At 54.0% G+C, this 12172-nt stretch overlaps 1 protein-coding gene across 1 annotated transcript; it reads right to left on the bottom strand.

The window, feature by feature from the left end:
- Positions 1-4332: 4332 nt before the first annotated feature.
- LOC137771002 (NUT family member 2G-like) lies at positions 4333-11896 on the bottom strand. The gene is made up of 7 exons (XM_068554026.1): positions 11881-11896; positions 9212-9926; positions 8133-8258; positions 6913-7085; positions 6165-6460; positions 5649-5765; positions 4333-5127 (listed from the first exon to the last, which is right to left on the bottom strand). The coding sequence occupies exons 1-7, from the start codon at positions 11894-11896 to the stop codon at positions 4333-4335; spliced, it is 2238 nt and encodes a 745-aa protein (XP_068410127.1).
- Positions 11897-12172: the final 276 nt, after the last annotated feature.

The raw sequence follows: 12172 nt of genomic DNA, 5'->3' as shown, positions 1-12172 counted from the left end.
TATTAAAAGTGATTCTGGTGATGGCTCAGAAAGCAAAGAGGCACACTGGAGAGAAAGTCTCCATCTTTGTAGAGAATACAGAAATAATCATGAACAGATAGAAATATGGACGTTAGATGCTATTCTGGTGAGGTCTCCAACAGGAATGAGGAACACATTATTAGAAATTGGAGGAGAGGCAATTCTTATTATAAAGTGGCAAAGAACTTGACTGAACTGTGTTCTAGCATTTTGGGGAAGGTAGACCTTGTAAGTGATGAAATTGAATATTCATCTGAGGAGATCTCTGAACAAAGTTTGGAAGAAGTAGCTTGGTTCCTCATCACCGCTCCTAGTAAAACACATCAGGAGAAAGATAAATTGAAGACCAAATTGTTAAGCAAAAAGAAATCAGAACTTAGAGATTTGGAAACTTCTCAGCCTATCCATATTTGAAAGTGAGAAAGCTTGTTCTGAAGAAACTCTAAGGGTGCAGCTGAGCAACCCTTTGAAGAAGAGATCATAGGTGTGATATTAATTTAATTAGTCATCTCAGCAGAGGCCAGGAGTAGAGAAGGGACACTGCCAGTTTGAACTAAAGGGGACAGAGAAAGCCAGGCAGAATGAGGAAGGCTGTCAGAATTCTTGGATTCTACAGAATGGGAGACTAGAGCAATTTGGCTGTGAATGTGTACTCCTCTTGACGAAAAGGGAAGAAGGACCCCAAAGGTGATTCCGAGGTCATCGGGTCTGTCAATCCCACCACAGGCCCAGGGGGCCTCAGTTTCAAAGTGTGAGATTGTCGCCCCCATAGAGAGTCATGGTGTAGGTGGAGGCCCTACAGAGAGCTGCAGTGTGGGTGGCACCCCACCAAGCTGAAGGAGTGGGGCTGCCCCACCGAGCTGTGGGGATGATGTTGCCACCCCAGCGGGCCTGGAGGGCAAAGCATCAAACTAAAGAGGGTTATTCTCGTACCTTAAGATCTAATGGGATTGGCCTTGCTAGGCTTTGGACTAGCTTGGAAACTGTCACCCCTTCCTTCTTTCCTATTTCTTCCTTTTGGAGTAGGGATGTCTATTCTATGCCAGTCCCAACATCGTATTTGGAAACACTTAACTTGTTTGGGTCACAGATTTACAGCTACAGAGGAATTTTGCCTCAGGATGAATAGTACCTCCAGTCTCACCCATATGTGATCTAGATGGTGTTTAGATCAGACTTTGGACTTTAAATTTTACAGTTGATGTTGGAATAAGTTAAGGCTTTTGAGGCTGTTGGGATAGAATGAATGTATTTTGCATAGAATAAGGACACGAATTTTGGGTACCAGGGGCAGAATGCTATGGACGTATATCCCCCCCACCAATTCTTATGTTGAAGCCCTACCCTTCAATGTATTTGGGGATAGGGCCTTTGGGAGGTAATTAGGGCATGGGAATGGAGCTTTCATAATGGGTTTAGTGCCCTTAAAAGAAAAGACACAAGAGAGATCCCTCTTTCTCTCTGCCACGTGAGGACGCGGTAAGAAGACAACCATCTGAAAAGTAGGAAGAGAGCTCTCACCAGGAACTGAATATGGCACCTTGATCTTGGACTTCCAACCTTCAGAACTGTTAAGAAATTACCGTCTGTTTTTCAAGCCACCAGGTCTATGGCATTTTGTTATAGCCGTCCAAGCTGATGAAGACACAGAGAATATATAAGATGGTCTAATATACATATATCCAGGGTTCTAGAAGTAGAGACAGGAGAGAATGAGTAGAAGTAACATATGAAAAAGATAATATTATGTTCTAGATGAGATGAAGAATGTGTATTATCAGTTAATGGAGCAAAATAGATCACATGGAGGATACATTTTTTTAACCAGAAATTAATCACACGTCAAGAAACTGGAGAACACAAAAGACAACAGACAGTCTTACAAAAAACAACTAGCAAGGAAACTGATCACCCACCATGAAAGGGTGTATTGATGGCATAATTTGAAAAAAACAGTAACAAAAGCCATATTGGATGGAATAAATACTCAAAGTTCTGAAAGGAAAAACTTTTCCTCTGGAACTGATTACCCTGTCACATTATAATTTATAAAAGTTCACCAACAAGGGAACTGATAAATTATTTTTAATGTATGCATACAATGCAAAATTATAAATGATTAAAAAATTAAAGAACATCTAATATATCCATTTTTCTTAAAGTAAGAATGTTGAAAGAAGAAGCCAAAGGCAATATGATTTACATGACACCATATATAACCAAAAATATTGTTATTATACATAATTTTGATTATCTACAGCTCTGCTAAAAGCATAAACATTTTTATAAGATGGATATATACCAAGTTCTTGATGGTGGCTATCTTTCTCATTGTTGGTGAGAGGTGTAAAATGGGACAACCCTTACGGAAAACAATATGAAGTTTCCTCAAAAAATTAAAAATATAACGACCATGTGATCCAGCAGTCCCACTTCTGGGTATGTGTCCAAAAGAATTCAAAGCAGGATCTCAAAGAGATATTTGCACACCCGATTCGTCGTAGCATTATCCAAAATACCCAAGACGTGAAGAAACCCAAATGTCCATCAACAGATGAAGGGATAATGGGGTCTATAAACACAAGGAAATATTTCCTTCCTTGAAATAAAAGGAAACCATGTCTCATGCTACAACATGGATAAACCTCTAAGACATTATGCTAAGTGAAATAAGCCACTCATCAAAGGACATATCATAGCCACTCACATGAAGTATCTACAGTAGTTAAAATCATAGAAACATACAAAGGTGATTGTCAAGATCTCAGAGAGGAGGAGGGAGAATTAGGGAGTCTCTGCTGTCCCATCCCCTGCCTGGGTCCTGGGGAAGGAATCAGAACTCAGAACCGGGAGAAGAGGCTTTGGCCAGCAGGGAAGGGGGGGTGAGGCCCAGGGCGGGTCCACAAAGGATCAGAGCATCTGAGTGCATTAGGAGGAAGGGGCTTCAGAGGTGGGCCAGCACAGGCCATGACGGGGGCTAAGCAGGCTGCGAGGGGGGGCAGTTCAGGGAGACAGCAGGGGTCTGCTCCCTGCCCCTCGTTGTTTGCTCGTCTCACCCTTATGAGCGGGCCATTTCCCCTGCTCTGATGATTCAGAGTCTCTGCCGGCAACCGCAGGACGGTGACTGAGGCCTCCACACTCCTCAGCATGGATGCCAGCTCCCACCCAGATCTGGGGCCACAGACACCTCTCCCCCACCCCTGCTGCCCCTGTGAGCAAGCTGTTCTTGCGAAACACGGTCATAGTTTGTCAGGAGGAACTGTTTTCTATGGGAATACAAATCAGTGTTGATACCAATACACACACATGTCCAGCCATGGGTGGAAAGGGAAGGGACAGTAGTTCTGGGGTGTCCTTGCACACCCCTAGGCCCCTAAGGCCAGTCCCCACAGCCACAGCCAGATGGGTCCTCCTCCCTCAGTTGAACGAGATGCAGCTGCACAGAAATCCCACAAGTTCCGCAAAGGGGCCCAACTGTCGTTTCCCTTAGACACACCTGCAACAGGTGCCCCATGAATTTCCCCGCGCCCATTCCCCTCGTTGCATCCTCACTGGGATTAAGAGGTAGCTGCCTCAACCACTCTCCACATTGCCATAATCCCAGTGGGACTAGAGAACACTCCCGCTATGACGAGGCAGACAGTCCTGTCCCCATGGCCAAGACTTTTCCTCTCTGGTCAGGCCACCCACACAGGAAACCCTGGATGAGCGGAGGGTCACCCCAGCGCCATCGCCTGGCCACTTCAGGGAAGCAGAGAGCAGCTCCATAAAGACAAGGGCCGTCTCCGGGCTCCGTCCTAGAAACTGGTTAGTGTCCAGAGGGCTGAGAGGCACAAAGGCAGCTCTCCCTCCCCAGACGGTTCAGGGATGCAGAAGATGCTACAGATGCCCCAGAAGGCCCCTCGCCAAGCAGGCTTTAGAGAAGGGGATGATGAGGGGGTCCCTGGGGAAAGTGAGAGCTGTGCGTTCCCAGGGGCAGCCTGAGGAGTCCTTGTCTATGTGGAGGAAAGGTTTGGCCACCTGGAGATCCATAGCTCCTGTGACCTCCCTCACCCTTCCTTCCTCTCAGGATCGCTCTCTGTGGAGCAGCTCCACACGAAGAAGATGACAGTGGCCTGAGAGCATTTCCCACCAAAACTATCTTTATTCACAATTTTCATACATCACTCCAAAGGTCCTGCCCACACCCACCTCCCCCACCTCCCTAACCCCCCACAATCCCAGGATCAGCACTGGGGTGAGGAGGAGCCCCTAGGCTCCCCTGGGGGCCGCCCTGGGGGGCTCGCCCTGGAGGGCCGGCCCGGCTGATCCCTACTGGCTGCAGTGCTTCCTCTTCTTCTTCCTCCTCTTCCCTGTGACAAACGGGTCACGCTTTCTCTTTCTCGGCTGTGAGGGGCGAGCCAGCCCCAGAGCCAAGGCTGGCCTCACAGAGACCCCGTGGCCAGCCCCGGGGATGGGCAGCTTCTCAGCAGCGGCTGGGCGCCCACACAGAGCCCGCTTCCTCGACTTGGGAGCGGCTGGTGGAGCTGGGCTGGGGCCTCTTCTCTGAGGGGAGGGGGCCTGGGGAGCACTCTGGGCCCCCCAACCTCCAGGGGGGGCCAGGCCTGAGGCAGCGGCAGGACTCTGGGACAGCTGGCAAGGCGGCAGGCTCTGCGGAGAGGCCGAGAGGGAGGCCAGGATGGGGAGCGCCTCCTCGTCCTCACTGGACGCGTCCCTGGGCCCTCGGGCCTCCCGAACAGGAGACGCCTCTCTGAGAACACATGCATCCCTCGGTCCCAGTAGAGGGCCAGTGCGCCTTTGACCTTGGGGAGGGGAGGGCCGTCCGGCCCGGAATGGAGAGACCTCCTGACGTCCTCGACAGGGACCAAAGACTCTGAGCACGAACGGGCCAGTGTCTGTTCGGATGGGCCTATGAAGAGCCTCAACATCAATCTCTGGTGGGCAGGCTTCATCACTGACCCCTCGATGGCGGTCTTGGTCGTGCCTCTGGGCACCTTGGCCGGCGTGGGACTCAGATGGACTTGAGCCCATTCCGGGTGCACTGTGGCTCGGGGCTGCCAGCCCACCCTCGTCCTCTTTCAAGGCCAGGAGTCGTTTCTGCACCAGCTGGTAGGAGGGAGGAGGACAGTGATGGCTCCACGCGCACGTGTGAGAGGAGGAGCACTGGGCAGTGGGACAATGGCCCTGGGGGGGAGGAGGGGACGGGTGACCCCAGGACTAGACTCCAAATACAGACACGGTGGCATTCCTGCCATCCTCCTGCACCTTATTCCCAGCTGTGTGTCCTTCCCTCCGCTCCCGGCTCTCCATCCTCTCCTTCCTATCACCCTGCGCTGCACCCACCCCAGAGACGGCCCTTCCCCATGCCAGGCCTCCGAGGCAGGGAAGGGATGGACAGAGCCATGTGGGCCTCCTGCTCTGGGGCCCTACCTCTCCCCTGCTCACTGGGGTCCCTCCGTGCCCTGGTCTTCCTGGGTGTCCCTTGTCTCTCCTGTTCTACCTGCGATCCCTCCCTCCTCTGGCTCCCCTGGGCCACCTGGTTTCCCCTGTCCAGTGGATCACCTGGGGTCCCCCCTCCCCTGGAGTCCCCTGGCTCCCTAAGTGTCCCTCTCCCTCCCCTGGCTCACTTCTTCAGGGGTGAGTCCTTCCTCCTGCTTCAGCTCCTCAGCAAGGGCCAAGAAATCCAGCTGTGGGTCTGGGGAAAACAATTCTGCCGGGAATCGAGGATGAATGACTGCCTCCACCTCGGACAGAAAGAAGAGGCTGTGAGCATCCTTGGCCAGGAGTGGCCTGTGACACAAGAAGACCAGGAGGGAAAGTGAAAAGCAGAGACCCACCCCCACTCTCCTCCACAAGGCGGGGATGGTCAGCACACACACACACACACACACACACACACACATGCACATACACAGTCACACGCAAAAGAGCACATATACAGATGCACATACACAGACACACAAAGGCATACACACAGACACAAACATATACACACATACATCTGCGTAAACCTCCCCTAACACCAGGCTCAGGAATAAGGAGCTGAGCTTAAGTCCCATCGGCCTGAGCAGAACCCAGATCTTGGGTGCTGAGAGTTCCATGCGCTGGCATCTTGTAGACCCCAGGCTCCAGGCCCAGCCTACCTTGGTGACAGAGTCTTCCCGGGAACGCAGCTCGTCAACGTAGCTCAAGAGACACGGGTCCCAGTAGGTGTCGTCCTCTTCCTGCTTCAGCTCATTTCCGTCCTTTCCACATTCTGCATGTGACTTGCCCGTGGCTGAGTGGACGTGCCCCACCAGCGCCTCCATCCTGTGCACATACTCCCTCACAGTCTCAGGGGGAATCTCCTTGGGCGCCTTGGGCTCCGGGGGCCACTGGGATCTGTGTGGCTCCGGGTGCGAGGGCTGGGCCCTGGGGCCGGACATCCTGGGAGCACAGGCTGAGGCAGAGCAGGAGGAAGGGAAGGAAGGTGAGGGACTCCCGGTCCACCTCCTGACCACCTAGCGCACGTTGGTGAGGGCATTGTTTGGGGGACGTTGATGTGGCTGTGGGCGGGGTCAGGACCATCTGAAGCCTCATGCACAGTTGGAGAGGGGAGGTAAGGGGGTCATCTAAGAGAGTCATAAGTAAGGAAGTGGGGAATCTCCAATTTTCTAGGGGTCTCCCCATCAAGCCCACTTCTTAGGCAGACTTCGTGTGGGATCCTTTGACAGGGAGGTGTGAGAGGAGTTACAAAACTGACCAAGTCAATACCCCGTAGTGACAAGGGGCAGCTGAGACCCCACCCCCCACCCCCCGCCTCGGTGGCTGTTTTGGTTGAAAGACCAATGCCCCTGTCTTGAAGGAAAAGGATCCACATGGTGACAGTGGCCAACCCTAGGTCCCTGTTACCTGTGCCTTCAACTCCAGTGGGAACCTGGGTGCCTGGCTGAAGGTGCACTTTCGGGGCTGGGGGCCCCCGAGGATCCAGCTTCGGTGGGGCTGGAGGAGGCAGGTCCTGCGCGCACTGCATCCACTGCAAATGCTGAATGTGCATCTCCTCCTCGGCCGCAAATTCCATGAACCTGGGGGGTGACGGAGGCACAGGCCACCCTGAGAAAAAGTCCTGGGTTCTGGAGCCCAACAAAGGCAGCCAAGAATGAGGCATTGGGAGAGGATGTGCCTTGGGGCCGTTAAGGCCCTGTGAGGTGCTGTCCACAGCAGAGAGCTGCTCCTGGAAGTGATAACAAGATCTGGGACCCTTCCTGCCTCACCAGCACTGGAGGGCATTCAACAGCATAGACCCAGGTCGCTGAATTGAACCAGGTCAACGGGACACATGGCTGACCCAGGGGGCACCCTCCTCATGCCCCCCATCTCCATCCAGAACCACATGAAGGGCTGACAGCCAGAGGCTGGAACAGGCATGTGTTCCCCACAGGGGTCCTTGCCCGAATCCAGGACCCTGGGCTAGGACTGAGAGTCCTGGAACATAGACCTGGAGACAGGGCCCAGGAGAGGCTGGACGATGTGGATGCTGAGCTTAGAGGAGAGGCCTTCCCTTCGTCTGAGAGGCGCTCGTTTGTTTGCTTTTGTTTCTTAAACCGAGGGGATTACCATGGAGCAAACACTGGAAGGGCCGGAGACCCCTGGGCTGATGGCAGCTGGCTTCACCAGCTTCTTGAGGGAAGCCAGGGTACCCACTCAGGCCACTGTTCGTAAGGAGAGGGGGTCCCAAGTTTATGTTAGTGGCCGCCAGCCACCCACCACTAAGGAAGCAGCAGGCTGGCGGGTGGAGCTCTTTCCCCGGCCCAGTTCATATGGCCGGAGTTGGACCCCTACTGGACTCACAGCTTCACCCTGCCCCGTCCTGAGACCTTCATGTCAAGGCAAGGGTAGGTCAAAATCAGGGGAAGGCAGAGCTCCTGGTGGAGGAAGGACAGAAGTCTCAAACTCTCAAGGTGAGGGATGGGTTTCTGGGGGACAGTAGGGCCCCTGGGCTGCGGGGCCCCTGTGCTGGGTGACAGCCCTTCTCCTCTGTCCTCTCTGATGAGCACCCCCACGGCCAGACCCTGCCCTCACCCACTCGCCTCACCCTCCACGCAGCCCCTGGGCCCAGGACGCTGACTCACTTTTCCGCCATCTCGTAGTAGATCATCCGGTCAAGGTTGCTCAAGCGCCGCCATTCCTGCACGGCCCTCCGCAGTCCCTCCTCCGGCATGGTGGGATTCAGGCGGGCCACGGATCGAAGCACTGGGCTGTAAGCCCTCGGGGTCAGTCTCCGGGCCCAGCCCAGCCCCCACCTGCCTGACCCCACCCGCCCATGTGGACCACACATCACTCAACCCAGAATGACTGAGCAACAGGAGGGTGAGAGGCGGGCGTCTGGGAGCGCAATGACAGGCCTTCCCGGCCACTGCTGTCACCGCCTCACACTCACTCAAGGATGACCATCCACTCCCAGGCTAGAGCTGGGACATTGTGCCTTGGGGAGCTCTTTTCCTCCTCAAGGCTGCATTTTCATAATAAAAATCACCATCATCAATGAGGCATGGCATGTGCCAAGCAATCTGCTCACACTTCATAGATTAGCCCAAGGAGTCTTTGGCACAGTCCTCTGAGTGAAGTGTAATTGTCCCCTTTTTACCAGGGACCGGAGGTTTAGGATGGAAATGCCTGCCAGGCTCACAACTCTAGTGGCAGAGAGCCCACGCCCTTAGGAGAGCTCTACCATCACCCTGTTCCTAGTGGAATTCTCCACAACGAAGTGGAGGCATGCATGAAGCGCTCTCCTGGGCCCCGCGCTCCTCCCCCTCCTCTGAAGTGACCACCCCTGGTCATGTACACTCAAGTCCTGTATGAAGGACACGGCACCACAGGAGAGTGCGGCATCCACTCCTTGGCTCCTCACCTTACACCACGACCCTCTCTGACTGCAAGTCTTCAGCCCATGTTACCATGAGAATCATGGAAGAGCAAGCTGGCCAGACTCACAGGGTGGTGGGGCCAGTTGAGGTGGGGCACATTTCAGTCCTGATGTCCCGGACTGGCAGGCCCACCCATGTGACCGACAATGTGCCCTCTCATAGCATGGACATCACCCTCACACCTTCCTTCCAGTATCCCTAGAAACCTAACGTGCGAGTCCATCCCCAGTTCCTCTTTATCTAAAAGCTCCCATAAGCTCAGGACCCCCTGAGCGTTCACTCACATAAGAAAGCAGGAAAAAGCTTCTGCATCAGGACTCAGGCGAAAGTGTCTCCGGGCCAGGGGCTTGAAGCGCTGCCAACGTCGGAAGTTACTGTACTCTCTCTGGGGGTTAGAGGAGCCATCCTGCGAGGCGTTGGACTGGTTGGTGGCCAGGCAGCCCTCCGTGGAAGTGCCATGTGGCCATGGCCCAGAGTTCACTGGGCGAATGATAGGGGCCAGCTGGGCAGCTGGTGGTGGAGCTTGAGGAGGAAAGCCTGGGGTCCAGCCTCCCTTGCCAGCCTGACTAACTCCAACAGCTGGAGCAGTCACAAGGGTCCCCATCACAGGGATTGCTAAGAATACGGGTGCAGGACATGCAGCACTCCTGCTAAGGGCCCCTAGAGCGCTCCAGTTGAGGGGGGCCTGAGTAACGACAAAGGTCTGAGTCTGGGGGGCCTCCACTGTCCTCCCTTGTGACCTGACTTGGACAGTGAGGTTGCAAGCCCCAGGGGCACTGGGGCCACGGCCACCATTAGCCACCAAAGGCGTCCTGGGGAAAGCTGGCAGCAGCAGGCTGCTGCCAGGAGGGAATGCTGGGGTGATGGGACGTGGCAGGTGCTGCTGCCAGGGTGGCCAGTGCTGGGCCCCAGGAATGGGTGGAGGGAAGGGCACTGCCGTGAAAGTAGGCAAGGAGGCACCGGGGTTCATGGTCACATCCGTTCCCAGCACTGGAGATGCTGTTGAGGCAAAGGAAAGGAGTGAATGGAGGAGGAGAATGGGCAAGTGGGACTGAGGCTTTCTGTGGCATCAGAGTGTAAATCTCCACAGGTGAGGGACACTTGGACAAGGGAAACTGTGCAGCGTGCAAATGTCTTCAAGTGATTTTCATGCCCTGACCTCCAGTTGAGAATTATTCCACTGGTGACCCCTCGCCCATCCACCAAGGTCCCTGACCCCTGTCTGCCGAGAAGAAATCGCCTCAGCAAGCACTGACTTGGAGAGCCTCCCTAAGGCACCCCCTGGCACCTAAGCCTCACAGGCTGTCTCCCAAGACCTGGAACTGTGTGGACATCCGCTCTGTGAGAAATGCCCCTCAGCCGGCGTACTAGCAGGTAGGGACCTTCTCCAAGGTAAGTTCTAGGCACCCAAAGGCCCTTTGTGGACAGGTATTGTGTAAAATATTAGGGCCCCACCTCCTCCTCAGTCCTTCTTTTCCTGATGCTCAGTATAAATCCCCTCTTTCTTTCCTAGCCTCACAAAACAAAACAAAATGCTGGAAAATATCTCTCTAATGGAATCCTGATACAAACCCACAACACTGGCCCAGAATGCACCTGCATCTCAGAACAACCCACAGCAGACACGTAACATGGGCCAGGTCCTGCCACCCCCTCCCCAGTGCCCAGAGTCACTGTCATCACTCAGGAGTTCTGTTCCTAGGAGGCGGGGGTGGGGGGGGTGGTGTGTGAGAAGTAGGCACGTGTCCCTTAGATTCTGTCATTTCACAGCCAGTGATGGCTGCAGAGGATTAAACAAGGGCCAGGGAATTGTCATGTTACATTGGTCATGGGAGTACAGACCGCCTGTGGTCCTTCCCCTTCCAGCTCCCAATAACGGAAAGACAATCTGAGAAGCAGGCATAAGCCAGTTGCCATGGCGATCAAATTGTCTGGAACACATCCCTGTTCAGGAGAACAAGGTACACAAAACGGTGCACCTAATTAATCAGAACAGGTGTCATAGGACGTGTAATAATAACACAGAAGATCTTCTTCCTGCCCCTGGGCTACGCTCCTTCCCCCTTTAAAAGAGGAAGCAGCCTTCACACACATTCCACCCGAAACAACCCCACTCCACATCTGTCCCCTGTCCATGAAGGAGTGACAGGAAATATGAACAAACTCTTCCTCTCAAGGCAGCCTGAGGGTCCACCATGAGATACTGGATGAGATGAAGTAAGTCTGAAGAACTGCGATTCCACAAAAGGAAGAACAATTCAGAACAACTCAGGAACCTGAGCCCTCTCTTGGCTGAAGTTACACGGTTGCCCATCCCCTGTTGAATCCCAAGCAATAGTTGCCTGAACTGAGAAGTGAGCTCTGGGCTGGGAGGAGTGGACGAGGTGTGGGCTGCGGCAGTTCGAGTAACCTCCTGCCTAGCTCTCGGAGAGGACACTTCACTGCAGGTGTGGCCACACACAGCCCCACTGAATAGTTTTCTCACCAAGACCATCTCTCCCCACGGCCCCCTTAGATACAGTATGCTCCTGTTCAAATCCCTTAGAAAGATATGGTGAGGCAAGCTTCAGGTGCCTCAGAAACACAAGACAGGTCTAGGCTTTCCTCATGACCCTCCCTGTGTCACCACCAGGACACCACACACATCCTTACACACACGTTTCAAAGTGGCTTGTCTCCCTTCTAGAAAGAATCAACCTGCCTGCTGCCATCCTTTCTCCATAGCCAGGGCAATTCCTCTTGATCCACCTCCAATGACCCCTCCTCCCCAGTGCAGTCTCAGGTTTCTTCAGGCTCCCCAGTCTCCCCAGGTGAAATGTCCTCGTGTGTCCAGTGCTCTCTTCTCCCTCTACTTCAGTCCAACTGTGTGCCCACCGTGAAGTGTCACGTGTGAACCCGAAGGATGTGAGGGATGGCAGGGTCTCTGAGAACACACCCCCAGCCTATAGCTTACCTCCTTCTGAAGCCATCCTGCAGGCTTGGGCACGGACTACTGCTGCCTGGTAGCCTCAATGAGAAAAGTCAAGACCAGGACCCAGAGAGTGACCTGCTTCAACAGACGCTCAGGATCCAACTGAAGGAGGGGCAGGTTTGAGTCATAACAGTAGAATGTGGCTGAAACATTCTGCAGTGGGGGAGGGGCAGAGGGCACGTGGGTCTGGGTAGGGTGGGGGTGGGGAGACATTCCACGAGGGCTCTGGCAGGTAGGCAAGAACCGGAAGTTCCTTCCACCTCACACAGTGGCA

Source organism: Eschrichtius robustus, chromosome 10 (assembly GCF_028021215.1).
Source record: "Eschrichtius robustus isolate mEscRob2 chromosome 10, mEscRob2.pri, whole genome shotgun sequence".
Classification (NCBI taxonomy): Eukaryota; Metazoa; Chordata; class Mammalia; order Artiodactyla; family Eschrichtiidae; genus Eschrichtius; species Eschrichtius robustus.
The sequence above is the reverse complement of the archived record's forward strand: the minus strand, read 5'-3'. Positions and strand labels throughout refer to the sequence as shown.

What these genes read in the sequence shown, in the direction of transcription:
- LOC137771002 (XM_068554026.1), bottom strand. An exon ending in GCTTTTTCCTGCTTTCTTAT is followed by an intron (nt 8,259 to 9,211) that starts GTGAGTGAACGC and finishes GAGGGCTTACAG; the next exon opens with CCCAGTGCTTCGATCCGTGG. An exon ending in GGGAAGACTCTGTCACCAAG is followed by an intron (nt 5,766 to 6,164) that starts GTAGGCTGGGCC and finishes TTTCTGTCCGAG; the next exon opens with GTGGAGGCAGTCATTCATCC.